The sequence below is a fragment of the Choloepus didactylus genome, chromosome X, assembly GCF_015220235.1.
Source record: "Choloepus didactylus isolate mChoDid1 chromosome X, mChoDid1.pri, whole genome shotgun sequence".
Taxonomy (NCBI): domain Eukaryota; kingdom Metazoa; phylum Chordata; class Mammalia; order Pilosa; family Megalonychidae; genus Choloepus; species Choloepus didactylus.
The window spans coordinates 192,452,652-192,466,214 of record NC_051334.1 but is presented as its reverse complement, the minus strand read 5'-3'; the positions used below and the strand labels follow the sequence as shown (position 1 = coordinate 192,466,214).

At 39.4% G+C, this 13,563-nt stretch overlaps 1 protein-coding gene across 1 annotated transcript in view; it reads left to right on the top strand.

Moving 5' to 3' along the window:
- F8 (coagulation factor VIII) overlaps nt 1–13,563 on the top strand; it is a 208,982-nt gene that overhangs the window by 50,258 nt on the left and 145,161 nt on the right. The window contains exon 4 of the mRNA XM_037820964.1: nt 11,066–11,278. Coding sequence (XP_037676892.1) covers nt 11,066–11,278 — 213 coding nt within the window. The remainder of the gene's footprint in view (nt 1–11,065; nt 11,279–13,563) is intronic.

Here is a 13,563-nt window from a genome sequence, read left to right as displayed (position 1 = left end):
TCCCTGGATTTGCATATGTGTCTGATTCTCTTTGAGCCCTGCTCTTCTCCATATTATGTTCACCTGACTCCAAAAAGTCTTTTTATTTTGTTTTCTTTTTTTTTTTTTTTTTGCTGTTTTGCTACCCCTATCTCCTCTCCGCTGGGCTGACTGCTCACAGATTTTCCAGTGTCTGCTCTCAGTTTGTCTATGGTTGCAGCTTTCATTCTCCCTCCTGGTTCCCAGCATGGATGGCCCCTCCTATCTTGGGACTGTGCCTGGCAGGGAGGGGCATGGGCTTCCTGGCCATGAGAACTTACAGATTTCACTGATCTCAGCTGTTCCACACATTTGTGAGTGTTGTATGAAGTATGCCTAATCTCAAATTCCTCTGCAGTGTATGGTCCATGCAGTTCCTGGCTTTCTACCAACTGCCCCGGAGGAGTAACTACAACCTAGACCTCACCACGCCACATCTTGCCCCACCTCCCAACTCCTCATATTTTGAATGGTCCTTCCCTGGTCTCCCATGTCCCAGAACTGATGCTTTGGATAATTCCTGCTTGTTCTCAAGGTTCTTTTCATGGGGGAGTGAGCTCTGTCCATTCTTATTCCGCCATCTTCCTGGAAGCGCCTGTGCCTTTTGATTGGGGAGTTTAATCCATTAATATTCAATGTTATTACTGTAGAGGCAGTACTTACTTTGTCCATTTTGTCCTTTGAATTTTATATGTCATATCTTTTTACTGGTCTCTGTTTTACTTTATTGCACTCTCCCTTTTGGTATAGTTGATCTTTTGTGATGTATCTGATCCTTTTCTAATTTCTGTTTCTGTATATTTTTGAAATACTTTCTTTGCAGTTACCCTTGGGTTTGTATTACACAACCTACTTCTATTAGCTACTAATTTGAAAAGATAACAACTTAGCTTCAATAGCATACACATTCTCTGCTGTTTCCCCTCTTTATGTTTTTTTTTTTTTTTTTTTTTTGTCCCACATTATCTCTCTGTATTTTGTGTGTCCATTATCAGGAAATATGCTTTTTCTTGTTCAATTGTATTCTGATTCCTGCAGGAATTAAAGAGTAGTATTGTTATTGATGATATAGTACTATTGTGTTTTGTATTTACCCTTTTAGTTACCTTTACAGAAGATCTTGATTTCGTCACACTACTCCAAACCACTCTCTCCTCCTTTTCCTTTCAATCAGCAGAATTCCCTTTAGTAATTCTTGTAGGGTGGATCTTTTATTGATGCTCTATCAGTTTCTGTTCATATGTGAGTATTTTCAACTCTCCCTCATTTTTGGAAGACAGTTTTGCTGCATAAAGAGTTTTGGGTTGGCGGTTTTTCTCCTTCAGTATCTTAAATATATCATACCACTGCCTTCTTGCCTCCATGTTTCCTACTGAGAAATTGGCACTTAGTCTTATTGAGGATCCCTTGTATGTAATGGATCGCTTTTCTCTTGCTGCTTTCAGAATTCTCTCTTTATCTTTGACATTTGACATTTTGAATAGTATGTGTCCAAGAATGGGTCTGTTAGGATTTATTCTGTTTGGAGTACATTGCCCTTGGACATGTATATTTATGTCTTTCATGAGAGTTGGGAAATTTTAGGCCATTATTTCCTCAAATATTCTTCTGCCCCTTTTCCCTTTCTTCTCCATCTGGGACACCCATGATTTGTTTGTGCGCTTCGTGCTGTCACTCAAATCCCTGAGATACTGCTCCATTTTTTCTATTCTTTCCTCTATCTATTCTTCTGACTATAATTTTGATTGTCCTGTCTTCTAATTCATTGATTTTTTTCTTTTGTGTGAACAAATCTGTTGTTGTATGCCTCTAGTGTATTTTCTTTTTATTGTGGAATATAACATATTTACATAGAAGTGATAACTTTCCAAGGGCAATTTAACAAGTAATTAGAGAGCAAATTTCAAAGAATATTATGGATTACTGTTCCACAGTTTCAGTTATTTCCTTATTGTTAATTATAACATATATTAAAAGGGTGATAACTTACAAATTACAATTAACAAGTAGCTATATAGCAAAAAGAATGTTATGGGTTACAGTTCTCCATTATTGTGCCTTTCATCCCCATACTTTCTGTTATGTTTCTTTTCATATTTTCAGATTCTTCTTTATGCTCACACATTGTCTTCTTAATATCCTTTAGCTCCATGTCCATATTCTCCTTAATCTCCTTGGATTGATTTAGGAGATTTGTTTGAACTTCTTTGATTAATTGTTCCAAATTCTGTGTCTCCTCTGAAGTTTTAATTTGTTCACTTCACTGAGCCATATTTTCCTGTTTCTTAGAATGGCTTGTAATTTTTTGCTGATGTCTAGGCATCTGATTATTTTGATGAGTTTATTCTGAAGGTCAGTTTCTTCCTCTTGTCTAGGATTATTTTTGACTGGCTTTGTATTAAGGCTCTTTTATTAATGTTTGTCCAACTTATTCTGGACCTTTAGAGTAGCCTATGTTTAACTGTTCAGATTTTCTCAGCTCTTCTTCATCTGATTCTTGCCCAGTATATGCAGCACAATTTTTTTTTAATTTTATTTTGAAATAAATTCAAACTTACAGGAACAGTTGCAAAAACAATACAAACCCCATACACAGAACTCCAACATAACCCAACCCCCCTCCCCCAATACCCCAAACCACCAACTTTAACATCCCATCACACAACCATTTCTTTCTTTACCTCCCTCCCTCCCTGCCTCCCTGTCATCCTTCATCTATTGCTCTGTCTTCTGAACATATGAGAGCAAGCTGCACACATCTTTGAACAAACAATATGATTCACATATACATTTCCCATGAACAAGAGCATTCTTTTATGCAATCCCATTAAGCACAGCTAAGAAGTTCAAGAAATTCAACATTGATACAAAGCTTACATGCTATATTTCCTTCTTTTTCTTATGTCCCAACTGTGTCCCTTTGAGCCTCCTCTCCTCCATCCTCAGATCCCATCCAGGATCATTCTTGGCATTTAATTGTCATTATCTATTTAGACTATTTTTTTTTTCAATTGTGAAAACATATATGCAGCCTAAATCTTCCCATTCCAACCCCTCCCTAGAATTCCATTAGTGGGATTAATCACATTTAGAATGTTGCAATGCTATCACCTTTCCACCATCCATTACTAGAAATTTCCCTTCACCCCAAACAGAAACCCTACACTCATTTCTTAACTCCCCATTGCCCCTTCTCCCACTTCTTGTAACCCATACTCTACTTTTCATTTCTATGGTCATATTCTCTGATACTGTCTTTGTGTTTACCATGGGGCTTAAATTTAACCTCTTAAATCTATAACAATCTTGTTTTCTTTGATACCAACTTAACTTCAAAAGGACACATAAACTATGTTCCTATACTCCTTCATTCCCCCACCTTTATGTACTTCTTGTCAAAAATTACATATTTTACATTGAGTCTAAAACCACTGATTTATCATTACAGTTTATGTATTTTAGATCCTGTAGGAAGTAAATAGTGGAGTTACAAATCAAAAATACAGTAGTATTGGTATTTATATTTACCATGTGATCTTTACTGGAAATCTTTATTTCTTCATATGGTTTCAGTCAATTGTTTAGTGTCCCTTCATTTCAGCCTGCTCAATTCCCTTTAGCATTTCTTATAGGACTGATCTACTGGTGGTGAAGTCCCTCAGCTTTTGATTATCCAGGAATGTTTTCATCTCCCCCTCATTTTTACCCTCCAGGTGTTTGTGAATTTTCTAAGTCTCTGATGGTTATTGACTTTAATTGTATTCCATTGTGGTCAGAGAATGTGTTTTGAATAAATTCAATTTTTTTTAAATTTATTGAGGCTTGTTTTATATCCCAGCATATGGTCTATTCTGGAGAAAGATCCGTGATCACTAGAGAAGAATGTGTGTCCTGGTGATTTGGGATGTAATGTTCTATATATGTCTGTTAAATTTCTCTATATCTCCTTCTCCTTTCTTTGTTTCTCTGTCGGTAGGGCTCCTTTTATTATCTGAAGTAGGGCAGGTCTTTTATTAGCAAAATCTCTCAGCATTTGTTTGTCTGTGAAAAATTTAAGCTCTCCCTCAAATTTGAAGGAGAGTTTTGCTGGATAAAGTATTCTTGGTTGGAAATTTTTCTCTCAGAATTTTAAATATGTCATACCACTGCCTTCTTGCCTCCATGGTGGCTGCTGAGTAGTCACTACTTAGTCTTATGTTGTTTCCTTTGTATGTGGTGAATTGCTTTTCTCTTGCTGCTTTCAGAACTTTCTCCTTCTCTTCAGTATTTGACAGTCTTATCAGAATATGTCTTGGAGTGGGTTTACTTTGATTTATTCTATTTGGAGTTCACTGGGCATTTATGCTTTGTGTATTTATATTGTGTAGAAGATTTGAGAATTTTTCCCCAACAATGTCTTTGAATACTCTTTCTAGACCTTTACCCTTCTCTTCCCCTTCTGGGACACCAATGAGTCTTAAATTTGGACTTTTATTTTATCTATCATATCCCTGAGATCCATTTTGATTTTTTCAATTTTTTCCCCATTCTTTCTTTAGTTCTTTCTTTTTCCATTCTGTGGTCCTTGAGGTCATTGAGTCATTGTTCAACTTCCTCTAATCTCGTATTATGAGTATCCAGAGTCTTTTTAATTTGGCCAACAGTTTCTTTTATTTCCGTAAGAGCTTCTGTTTTTTTATTTACTCTTGCAATTTCTTCTTTATGCTCCTCTAGGGTCTTCTCAATGTCCTTTATATCCTGTGCCTTGCTCTCATTGTTTGTCTTTAGTTCTTTGATTAATTGCTCCAAGTACTGTGTCTCTTCTGATCTTTTGATTTTGGTGTTTGGGTTTGGGTTCTCCATATTGTCTGGTTTTATCATATGCTTTAAGATTTTCTGTTGTTTTTGGCCTCCTGGCATTTGCTTTACTTCATAGGGTTCTTTCAGGATATAAAAAATACCGATCTCTAATTTGTCAGATCTGTAGCTTGGTGGCGTACACATTAACTAACCAGCAGATGGCGTCCGTGAGTCACCTACTACCCTCAAGTCAGTTCTCCCCAACTTTGTCTTTGTGGTGTGTGGGGATCTGATTCTTGTGGGGTTCAATTGGTGCACTAAGTTTGGGTGTGTTGTTGGTGCTGTCTGCCCTGAATGTGGGGTGTTTGTCTGGGTGGTTAGGGAGGCAGGGCAGCTTTAATAATCAAACCTCCCAGGTGTTCCCAGAGATTTAAGGCTGTTGCAAGAGTCCAAGCTTTCATTTCTGTCTTGCCACAGATTGTCTCTGCCACTGACCCACAAGTCCTTTGTATTGGCATAGGGGCTCTGGGATTTCTGAGCAGGTCCCCCTTCTCAGCTGTGCTCTTCCAGGACCTCTGCTGAGGGAAGATTGTGCCATATCACAAGTGCACACCAGCCCTCCAGGGAAGCCCTGGGCCACCAGGCCATGCAGGAGCATTCCCAGCCTGCTGTAAAGATGGTTGAATGGGGCATGTTAATTTCCCCCTTTTTGCACAGCTCTGCCTCCCCAGCTCTGGGACAATTAGCTGTGAGTGCACTAAAGGCCACTGTCCATGGCCAATATTGTGGCATGTGCATAGTGCTGCAGGAAACACTCCCCATCACACTGGGACCCTTGGCACAGCTCTGGGCTCTGGCCCCGGGCAGGAGCATCCCCAGCCCTCCGGGGAGATGGCTGCAAGAGGTGCAGTTTCTTTCTCCTTTTGGCTCTCCTCTCTGCCCTCCTGGCCCTGAGACAATCAGCATCAGGCTATCCTCCATGCCAGACACCGAGACATTGGCACAGCCCACTCTTGCCATGCTTCACTGTGTGGTTCTTGCCACCATATCCACAGCTGAGTTTTTTTTTTAAAAAAGAACTAGTCCGTCTCCAAACGCCAACCCACAGTTTCCCCACACCGCAGCGTGACCTCTGGACTTTCAGCCGGCTCACTCACTCATTTCAGAATGCAGACTCCCGGTTTCACCAAATGCATGTTCCCTGTGGTTTTAGCAGACCTTGTCTGGCTGGTGCATCGCTGGAACTGGTGTTCTGGGTCACTTTCTGGTTTTTATTTAGTATTTTTCATGGAGGTGTTTTTTTTACCCTGTCTCGCTTAGCTGCCATCTTAGGTTCTCCGCAGCACAATTTTTAAGAATGTGCTTTTTTGTGCAAATGTTTCACCTTCACAAGAAAATTTCCTTTCCTCTGTTCCTTCTCTGGGAATCTTGATCTCTTCTGCTTGTTTTGGTGCAGAATTTTCTCCCCAGCTCTTACGATTTGTTTAAATTCTCTCCCTCACTCAGTGCCCCCTTTTCCTTACACTTTTCAGTTCCAAGACCAGTCCTGTCTTACAACAGCTCAGTTCTCCACCCAACACACACTTTTTTTTTTACTGTGAGCTTTTTTGTCTCTTGTTTCTTCCCTGTTAGGGTTTCTCATCCTAGGGACCCAGATGGAATCAATCCAGAAAGATGGATCAATCCAGGAAGGTCTGCTTTGCCTTAAGGTAATCCAGTGAACAGAGACTGGAATGAGTGAGTGCACTTCTTGCCAATAGTTCTGCAACAGTCCTCAGCAGCTTGTGTCCACCCTGGGTCTCCATGGATTTGTATCTCTGTGCCTGGATGTGCTTGATTTCTAACTCATTGCTTTGAGTGGCTCCTATAGAGTGTATCTGTGCTGGGAGGAACTGGGGCCATGCTGCCCCTGCATGACCACCAAGCTGCATGACCAAGTGAGGGGGAAGGGTCTGGACTGATGGATCTGGGAAGAAAATCTCCTACCTGATTATTTTTCTTTTTCTTTGATTCAGCATTTGTGTAGTCTTTCTCCAGTCTCTATCATCCTCCAGAGTTCTAAGCAAGTGGAATTTGTCCTTTTATTGGTTAATTCTGAGGGGAGATTTTTCCAGGGAATGTCTTACATTGCCATATTGATGATATTTCCTCATCTCAAAGTGATTTTTGTGTATGATTTTCTCTTAGCATTTTTAACAACTTTATTGAGATATAATTTACATGCCATAAAATTCTACCATTTAAAGTACAGTTTGCTGAGTTTTAGTAAACTTAGACAGTTATGCAACCATCATCAAAATCCAGTGTTAGAATACTTCCATCACTCCAAGATGTTTGCTCATGCCCCTCTGAACTTCAAGCCCCATTCCCACTCTCAGTCCCAGGCAACCACCCATTTGCTTTCTATCTCTATACTTTTGCAAGCATGTTGTCTATATACCCCAAGCCAACTCTAGAAAATTGTATCACTGTTCATAACTTATTATCCCCCTCCCCCAAAGTGGGAAGAATACACTTCCCCACCCCATTGATATTGGCCTTGACCATATAACTTTCTTTGATCAATAGAATATAAAATCACATGATGTAAGCCAAGAGAGCTTGTTCACATGCAGTGTCTTTCAAAGGGGCCCAAAGAAGAGTGAAAATTGGGTCCAAAGAAATTTCAAGTTTAGTTTTGATCTATAAATGGAAACCCAGTGGTAGAGAAATAGTTTTAACTTCTTTTCTGGGCAAGTGTGTTCCCAGGTCACCAACCTAGGCTGTGTATAAGTCCACAAGCTGGGGCTCATAGCAGGAAGTGTCAACCCAAAGGTGCTTAGCAGGGACCTGGCAAAGGGAAAATAATTAGGGCCACTCATACAGAGGAAGCACCAGAGAGTGGGGTGGAGGAGTCCCTGAAGCACAATAGTGGACTGGTATTAGAGAAGTTGAGCAGTTGGCCCAAAAGATTGACACAAGCAAAAATCCTTGATGTGGGAGACTTAGGAGGTATATCTCAACTTTTCTTGGATACACAGGTATTTGGGGTGCCTGAGAAGGCTGGTTTCCTAGGGATCTGAGCTAGGCCTGGGGCAAGGCTGATTCACTAGCTGTAGGAGTTTGAAGAGAAGGTTATCTAGGAGACTGTTCAGGAAAGACAATGCAGCAAAGGTTGGGCAGAGGTATGATGCAAATACAAGGCCAAGGGCAGGTATCAGGAGACACAAGAGGGTTAGGGCTAGGGGTGGAAAGTAGAAACCAAAGAGATTCCTACAGCCTCTGGACCTAGTCACAAGGTCACAAGGTATTTGTATAAACTACCCAGAAGTTTTGGTTACTGAAGGCATATAGCTGACTGAGATAGCAGGCAATTTTAAAACATTTTTTGATCATTTTGATTATTCTCTAATATTGTGATTTTAAAGCATGGTCAGAGATGATTTGACACTCCTCCCACTGAAAACTTGAATCTGTGCTCCTCATCTTGAATCTGATTGGGCTTGTGACTGCTTTGACCACTATAGTATGGTGGAAGTGAGGATTCATGACTTCTGAGGCTAGATCATAATAGGCAATGCTATTTCTGTCTTGTTTTCAGGAACATTCACTCTTGGAGTCCTGAGTCCTGTATGAATTCCTGGTCCACAGAAATATTTCAAACAAAGAAAGGTGCATCAAATAGTATAGCAAACAAACATATACCCACTGCCTGGCTTTGCCAAATCTTAGCATTTTGCCATCTTAACTACGTTTATTTTGTGAAGTAAAACATTGTAGATACAGTTGAAGCTCCTTCTGTATTTCTCCATGATCCTCTTCCTCCTTATCCAAAAAGTATCCATTATCCAGAATTTTCTATTTTGAATTTTAATTTTTGAAAAATTTTTATTTTTAAATTTTTTCAAAATCACAGGAGTTTAAAGAATAACACAAAACACATACAGAGAACTCCAGCATACTCTTCACACCCAGGTATTCGGCTCCAACAGCTTTTAACATATTGCCATATTTGCACACTATGCAGAATTTGATACCTCATATCTGAGTATCCATACATAAAATACACTATTTCCCTGCAGCTCTTTGGGTGTTCCTTGTGTGTCCTTGGTTTGAGTGCATGGACTGCATGTTTCCATGTACCACAGGGTATCATGCCAGATGTAGTGCCACCAAAGGTCTGGAGCTGTCTTCTTCTAAGGGCCACAAAGATGCTGTGAGGTGGCAATATGACACAGGCAAGAAACTTGGGCTTGGATTTGGCCTGTCAGGACTTACAACTGGCAGTATAGGTGCAGCTCCCCAACCTGGGGTGGATTTTAGCATCACTAAGGATAGTACAAGATATTTCTGCCCCTGATGTTGTACAATATGAGATACACATCATAACCTTTGATATATTCTAGCCAAAACATTGTTTAACTTGATTCTAATTGGGCCTTATGTCTAACTTCCAATTTATAGGATATATAAGGGATAGAAGAACAAGCCAAACAACCCCACAAGGAAGCAATCAAATAAATAATGTGGGATATTCTATAGGACCACAGGCACAGTTTGTTCAGCAAATCAGTATCTTTAAAAAAGGACTATTCCCAACAAAAAGAGACTTATGGGCCTGAACACCTAGATACAATATGTGGTCCTAGATTGGAGTGTAGTTTTTTTTAAAGTACCTATAAAGGACATAGTCAAGGCAATAGGAAAATTTTGAATATTGTATTGGTATTAGGTGACATTAAGGAATTTATTGTTAATTTTGTTAGATGTGCTAATATTAATTTTTAATTCAATTTTATTGAGATATATTCACATACAATACAATCATCCAAAGTGTACAATCAATTGTTCACAGTACCATCATATAGTTGTGCATTCATCACCCCAATCTATTTTTTGAACATTTTCCTTGTACCAGAAAAAGTGAAAATAAGAATAAGAAAAATAAAAGTAAAAAAGAACACCCAAATTATCCCCCCACCCTATTTTTCATTTAGTTTTTTGTCCCCATTTTTCTACTCATCCATCCATACATTGGATAAAAGGCGTGCAATTCACAAGGTTTTCCCAATCACACTGTCACCCCTTGTAAGCTACATTGCAATACAGTCATCTTCAAGAGTAAAGGCTACTAGGTTGGAGTTTGATAATTTCAGGTATTTACTTCTAGCTATTCCAATGCACTAAAACCTAAAAAGGGTTATCTATATAGTGCATAAGAATGCCCACCAGAGTGACCTCTCAACTCTGTTTGGAATCTGTCAGCCACTGACGCTTTATTTCGTTTCATTTAGCATCACCCTTTTTGTCAAGAAGATGTTCTCAATCCCACAATGTTGGGTCCAGATTCATCCCTGGGAGTCACATCCTGCATTGCCAGAGACATTTACACCCCCGGGAGTCAGGTCCCATGTAGGTGGGAGGGTAGTGAGTTCACCTGCTGAGGTGGCTTAGACAGAGAGAGAGGGTCACATCTGAGCAACAAAGAGGTACTCAGGGAGAGACTCTTAGGCACAATTATATACAAGTCTAGCCTCTCCTTTGCAGTAATGAGCTTCATAAGGGCAAGTCCCATGATAGAGGGCTTGGCACATCAAACTGCCACTCCTCAATGTCTTTGAGAACATCAGCAACAATCTAGGTGAGGAAGTCCAACACTTCTGCATTTTCCCCCAGCTCCTCAGGGGAGCCCTGCATATATATTTTTATTCTCTGCCCAAATTACTTTGGGATGTATCACTATTTCGCACTAACCTACACAAACCTACCAGATCTCACTTCCTATTAAAAGGTCCATGTAATTATGGTATTTGAACCACCTGTATGAGTTAAATTGTTTAGGAAATATAGATCTTGCAACAACTAAATGTCTCTTGCCTTGGTCTCACATGGAATTTGAAGTTTTAAAATGCAGTCGCTATTGTCCTTTACCCTTTGGCCCAATTTGCCCTAGTCCTAACCACATCTGCTTCATTCATACCTCTAATTGAAGTCTGGACTCTTTTTCAGCTTTTTTAAACAGTTGCTATATGTGCTAATACTGACATTCATAGCTGCCGAGTTCTAGCTCTGAGTTTCAAGTGTCACACAGATACCCAGAGGTCCAAAGACCAATAAGGTTATACACAAAGAGATCAGCATCTCAGAATCTGGAAATATGTGCTAATGCTATTTTGTTTATGTAGGAAAAATTTTTTAGAGATTAATCTTTTGTTGACAATAAACTTGATATGTTTCCTTGAGTGGACAATGGGTATAGAAAGGACAATTTCATCCCTTCTTGCATTAGGAGCTGAATATGATGATCAGACCAGTCAAAAGGAGAAAGAAGATGATAAAGTCACTCCTGGTGAGAGCCATACCTACGTCTGGCAGGTCCTGAAAGAAAATGGCCCAATGACCTCTGACCCACCGTGTCTCACCTACTCATATCTTTCTCATGTGGACCTGGTGAAAGACCTGAATTCAGGCCTCATTGGAGCCTTGTTGGTATGTAGAGAAGGTAAGTTTAAGAATGGGTAGGATTGGGAGAGGATTGTGGGAAGACGGGGGGAGTAGGAAGCTCCAGGAATCATTTCTCCACCAGAACAACTATTAAACTGACAGAAACTGTCTGAATCAACTATTTTGAAATTCTGGAGTCTAGTAGATCACTGTGCAGCATCCAGAGAAAAATGGAAGGAAGAAATGGTAAATCATGGTAAATATCAGTGAATTTCACTCTCTGTGCAGCGGCTTCTGTTGCCCATCCCCTAGCCTCTCAGTAGGCAGCAGTGGAGTCCTCAAGCCCAGCTCCTGGTGCAGCTTGCTGGGGCCAGGGTGGGATATAAAGACCTAGTTCTCCAAGATCTGTGTATGTGTATGTGTGTGTGTGTGTGGGGGGGGTTCAATCACTAATCACTGCTTTTTACCAGCTACTTCATGTCACTGGGGAACCAACTCTGAGGGCAGCCATTGTTCCAATTCACCTAATACATGAATTCAGCATAGTGGCGGGATACAAGAACAACACCCACAAATCAGTAGTGTTTCTATACACAGAAAATGAACAATCAGAAGAAGAAATCAAGAAAAAAATTCCATTCACAATAGCAACTAAAAGAATCAGATACCTAGGAATAAGTCTAACCAAGGGTGTAAAGGACTTGTACATAGACTACTACAAAACATTGCTAAAAGAAATTAAAGAAGACCTAAATAAATGGAAGGACATTCCATGTTCATGGATTGGAAGACTAAATAGCTTTAAGATGTCAATACTACCCAAACCAATTTATATAGATTCAATGCAATCCCAATCAAAATTCTAACAATATTCTTTGTGGAAATGGAAAAGCCACTGGAATGCAAGATACCAGCAATAATTGGGTTTTGTAAAGGGGATTTATTAGGTTACGAATCTATAGTTCTAAGTCCATAAAAGTGCCCAGACTAAGGCATCAACAAAAGGATACCTTCACTGAGGAAAGGCTGATGGCATCTGGAACACCTCTGTCAGCTGGGAAAGCATGTGGCTGGTGCCCGCTGGTCCTTTGCTCCCAGGTTGCATTACTTTCAGCTTCTGATTCCAGTGGCTTTCTATTTAAGCATCTGTGGATTCTCACTTAGCTTCTCCAGGGCAAATTCTGGGCTTCATCTCTTAGCTTAGCAACTCCAAACATCTGAGGTTGTATTGGCTGTCTCCAAAATATCTCTGGGCATTTTCTCTCTAAGTATCCCTGAGCTCTCTTCAAAATGTCTCTGCCTTTTATACTCTCATATAGGATGCCAGTAAACTAATTAAGACCCACCTTGAGTGGGTGGGGTCACATCTCCATGGAAATAATTTATTAACTCAAAATGGATCAAAGGCTTAAATATAGGAGCTAAAATTATAAAACTCTTAGAAGAAAAGACAGGGGTAAATCTTCATGACCTTGGACTTGGCAATGGTTTCTTAGATATGACCCTAAAAGCACAAGCAACAAAAGAAAAAAGAGATAAATTGGAGTTCATCAAAATTAACATTTTTGTGCACCAAAGGACAGTGTCAAAAGATAGTCCCATAGAATGGGATAAAATAATTGCACATCATATATCTGAGAAGGGTCTAGTATTCAGAATATATAAAGAATTCATACAACTCAAAAAGAGACAAATAACCTAATTTAAAAATGGGCAAAGGACTTTAGTAGACATTTCTGCAAAGAAGATAGGCAAATGGCCAAAACAAGCCCATGAAAAAATGTTCAACATCATTAATCATTAGGGAAATGCAAATCAAATGACGTGGAGGCCTACTTCATCCCACTAGGTTGGATATAATTTTAAAAATGGAAAATAAGTGTTGATGAGGATGTAGAGAAATTGGGACCCTTGATGGTGGGGATATAAAATGGTGCAGCCACTGTGGAAAAGTGTAAAGAAATGTGATTTTATGGACTTTCATTTTGTATGTCTTTTTTTAACTTTTCATTTTGAAATAATTTCAAACTTGCAGAATAGCTGCAAAAATAATACAAAACCTATACAAAGAACTCCAACATATCTCCCACCCAGATACCCAGTACCACCAACTTACAACATTTTGCCATGTTTGCTGTATACTTCTATCATCTATCTATCATTCTATCTATCATCTATCTATCTTCTATCTGTTGTCTATCTTTCTATCTATTCTCTAAACATTTGAGAGTAGGTTGTGTACATCATGCTCCTTGAATACTTAATAATTCCATGTACATTTCCTAAAAACAAGGATATTCATTTATGTAACCACCTTAAGTTCAGTTATCAAGTTCAAGAAAC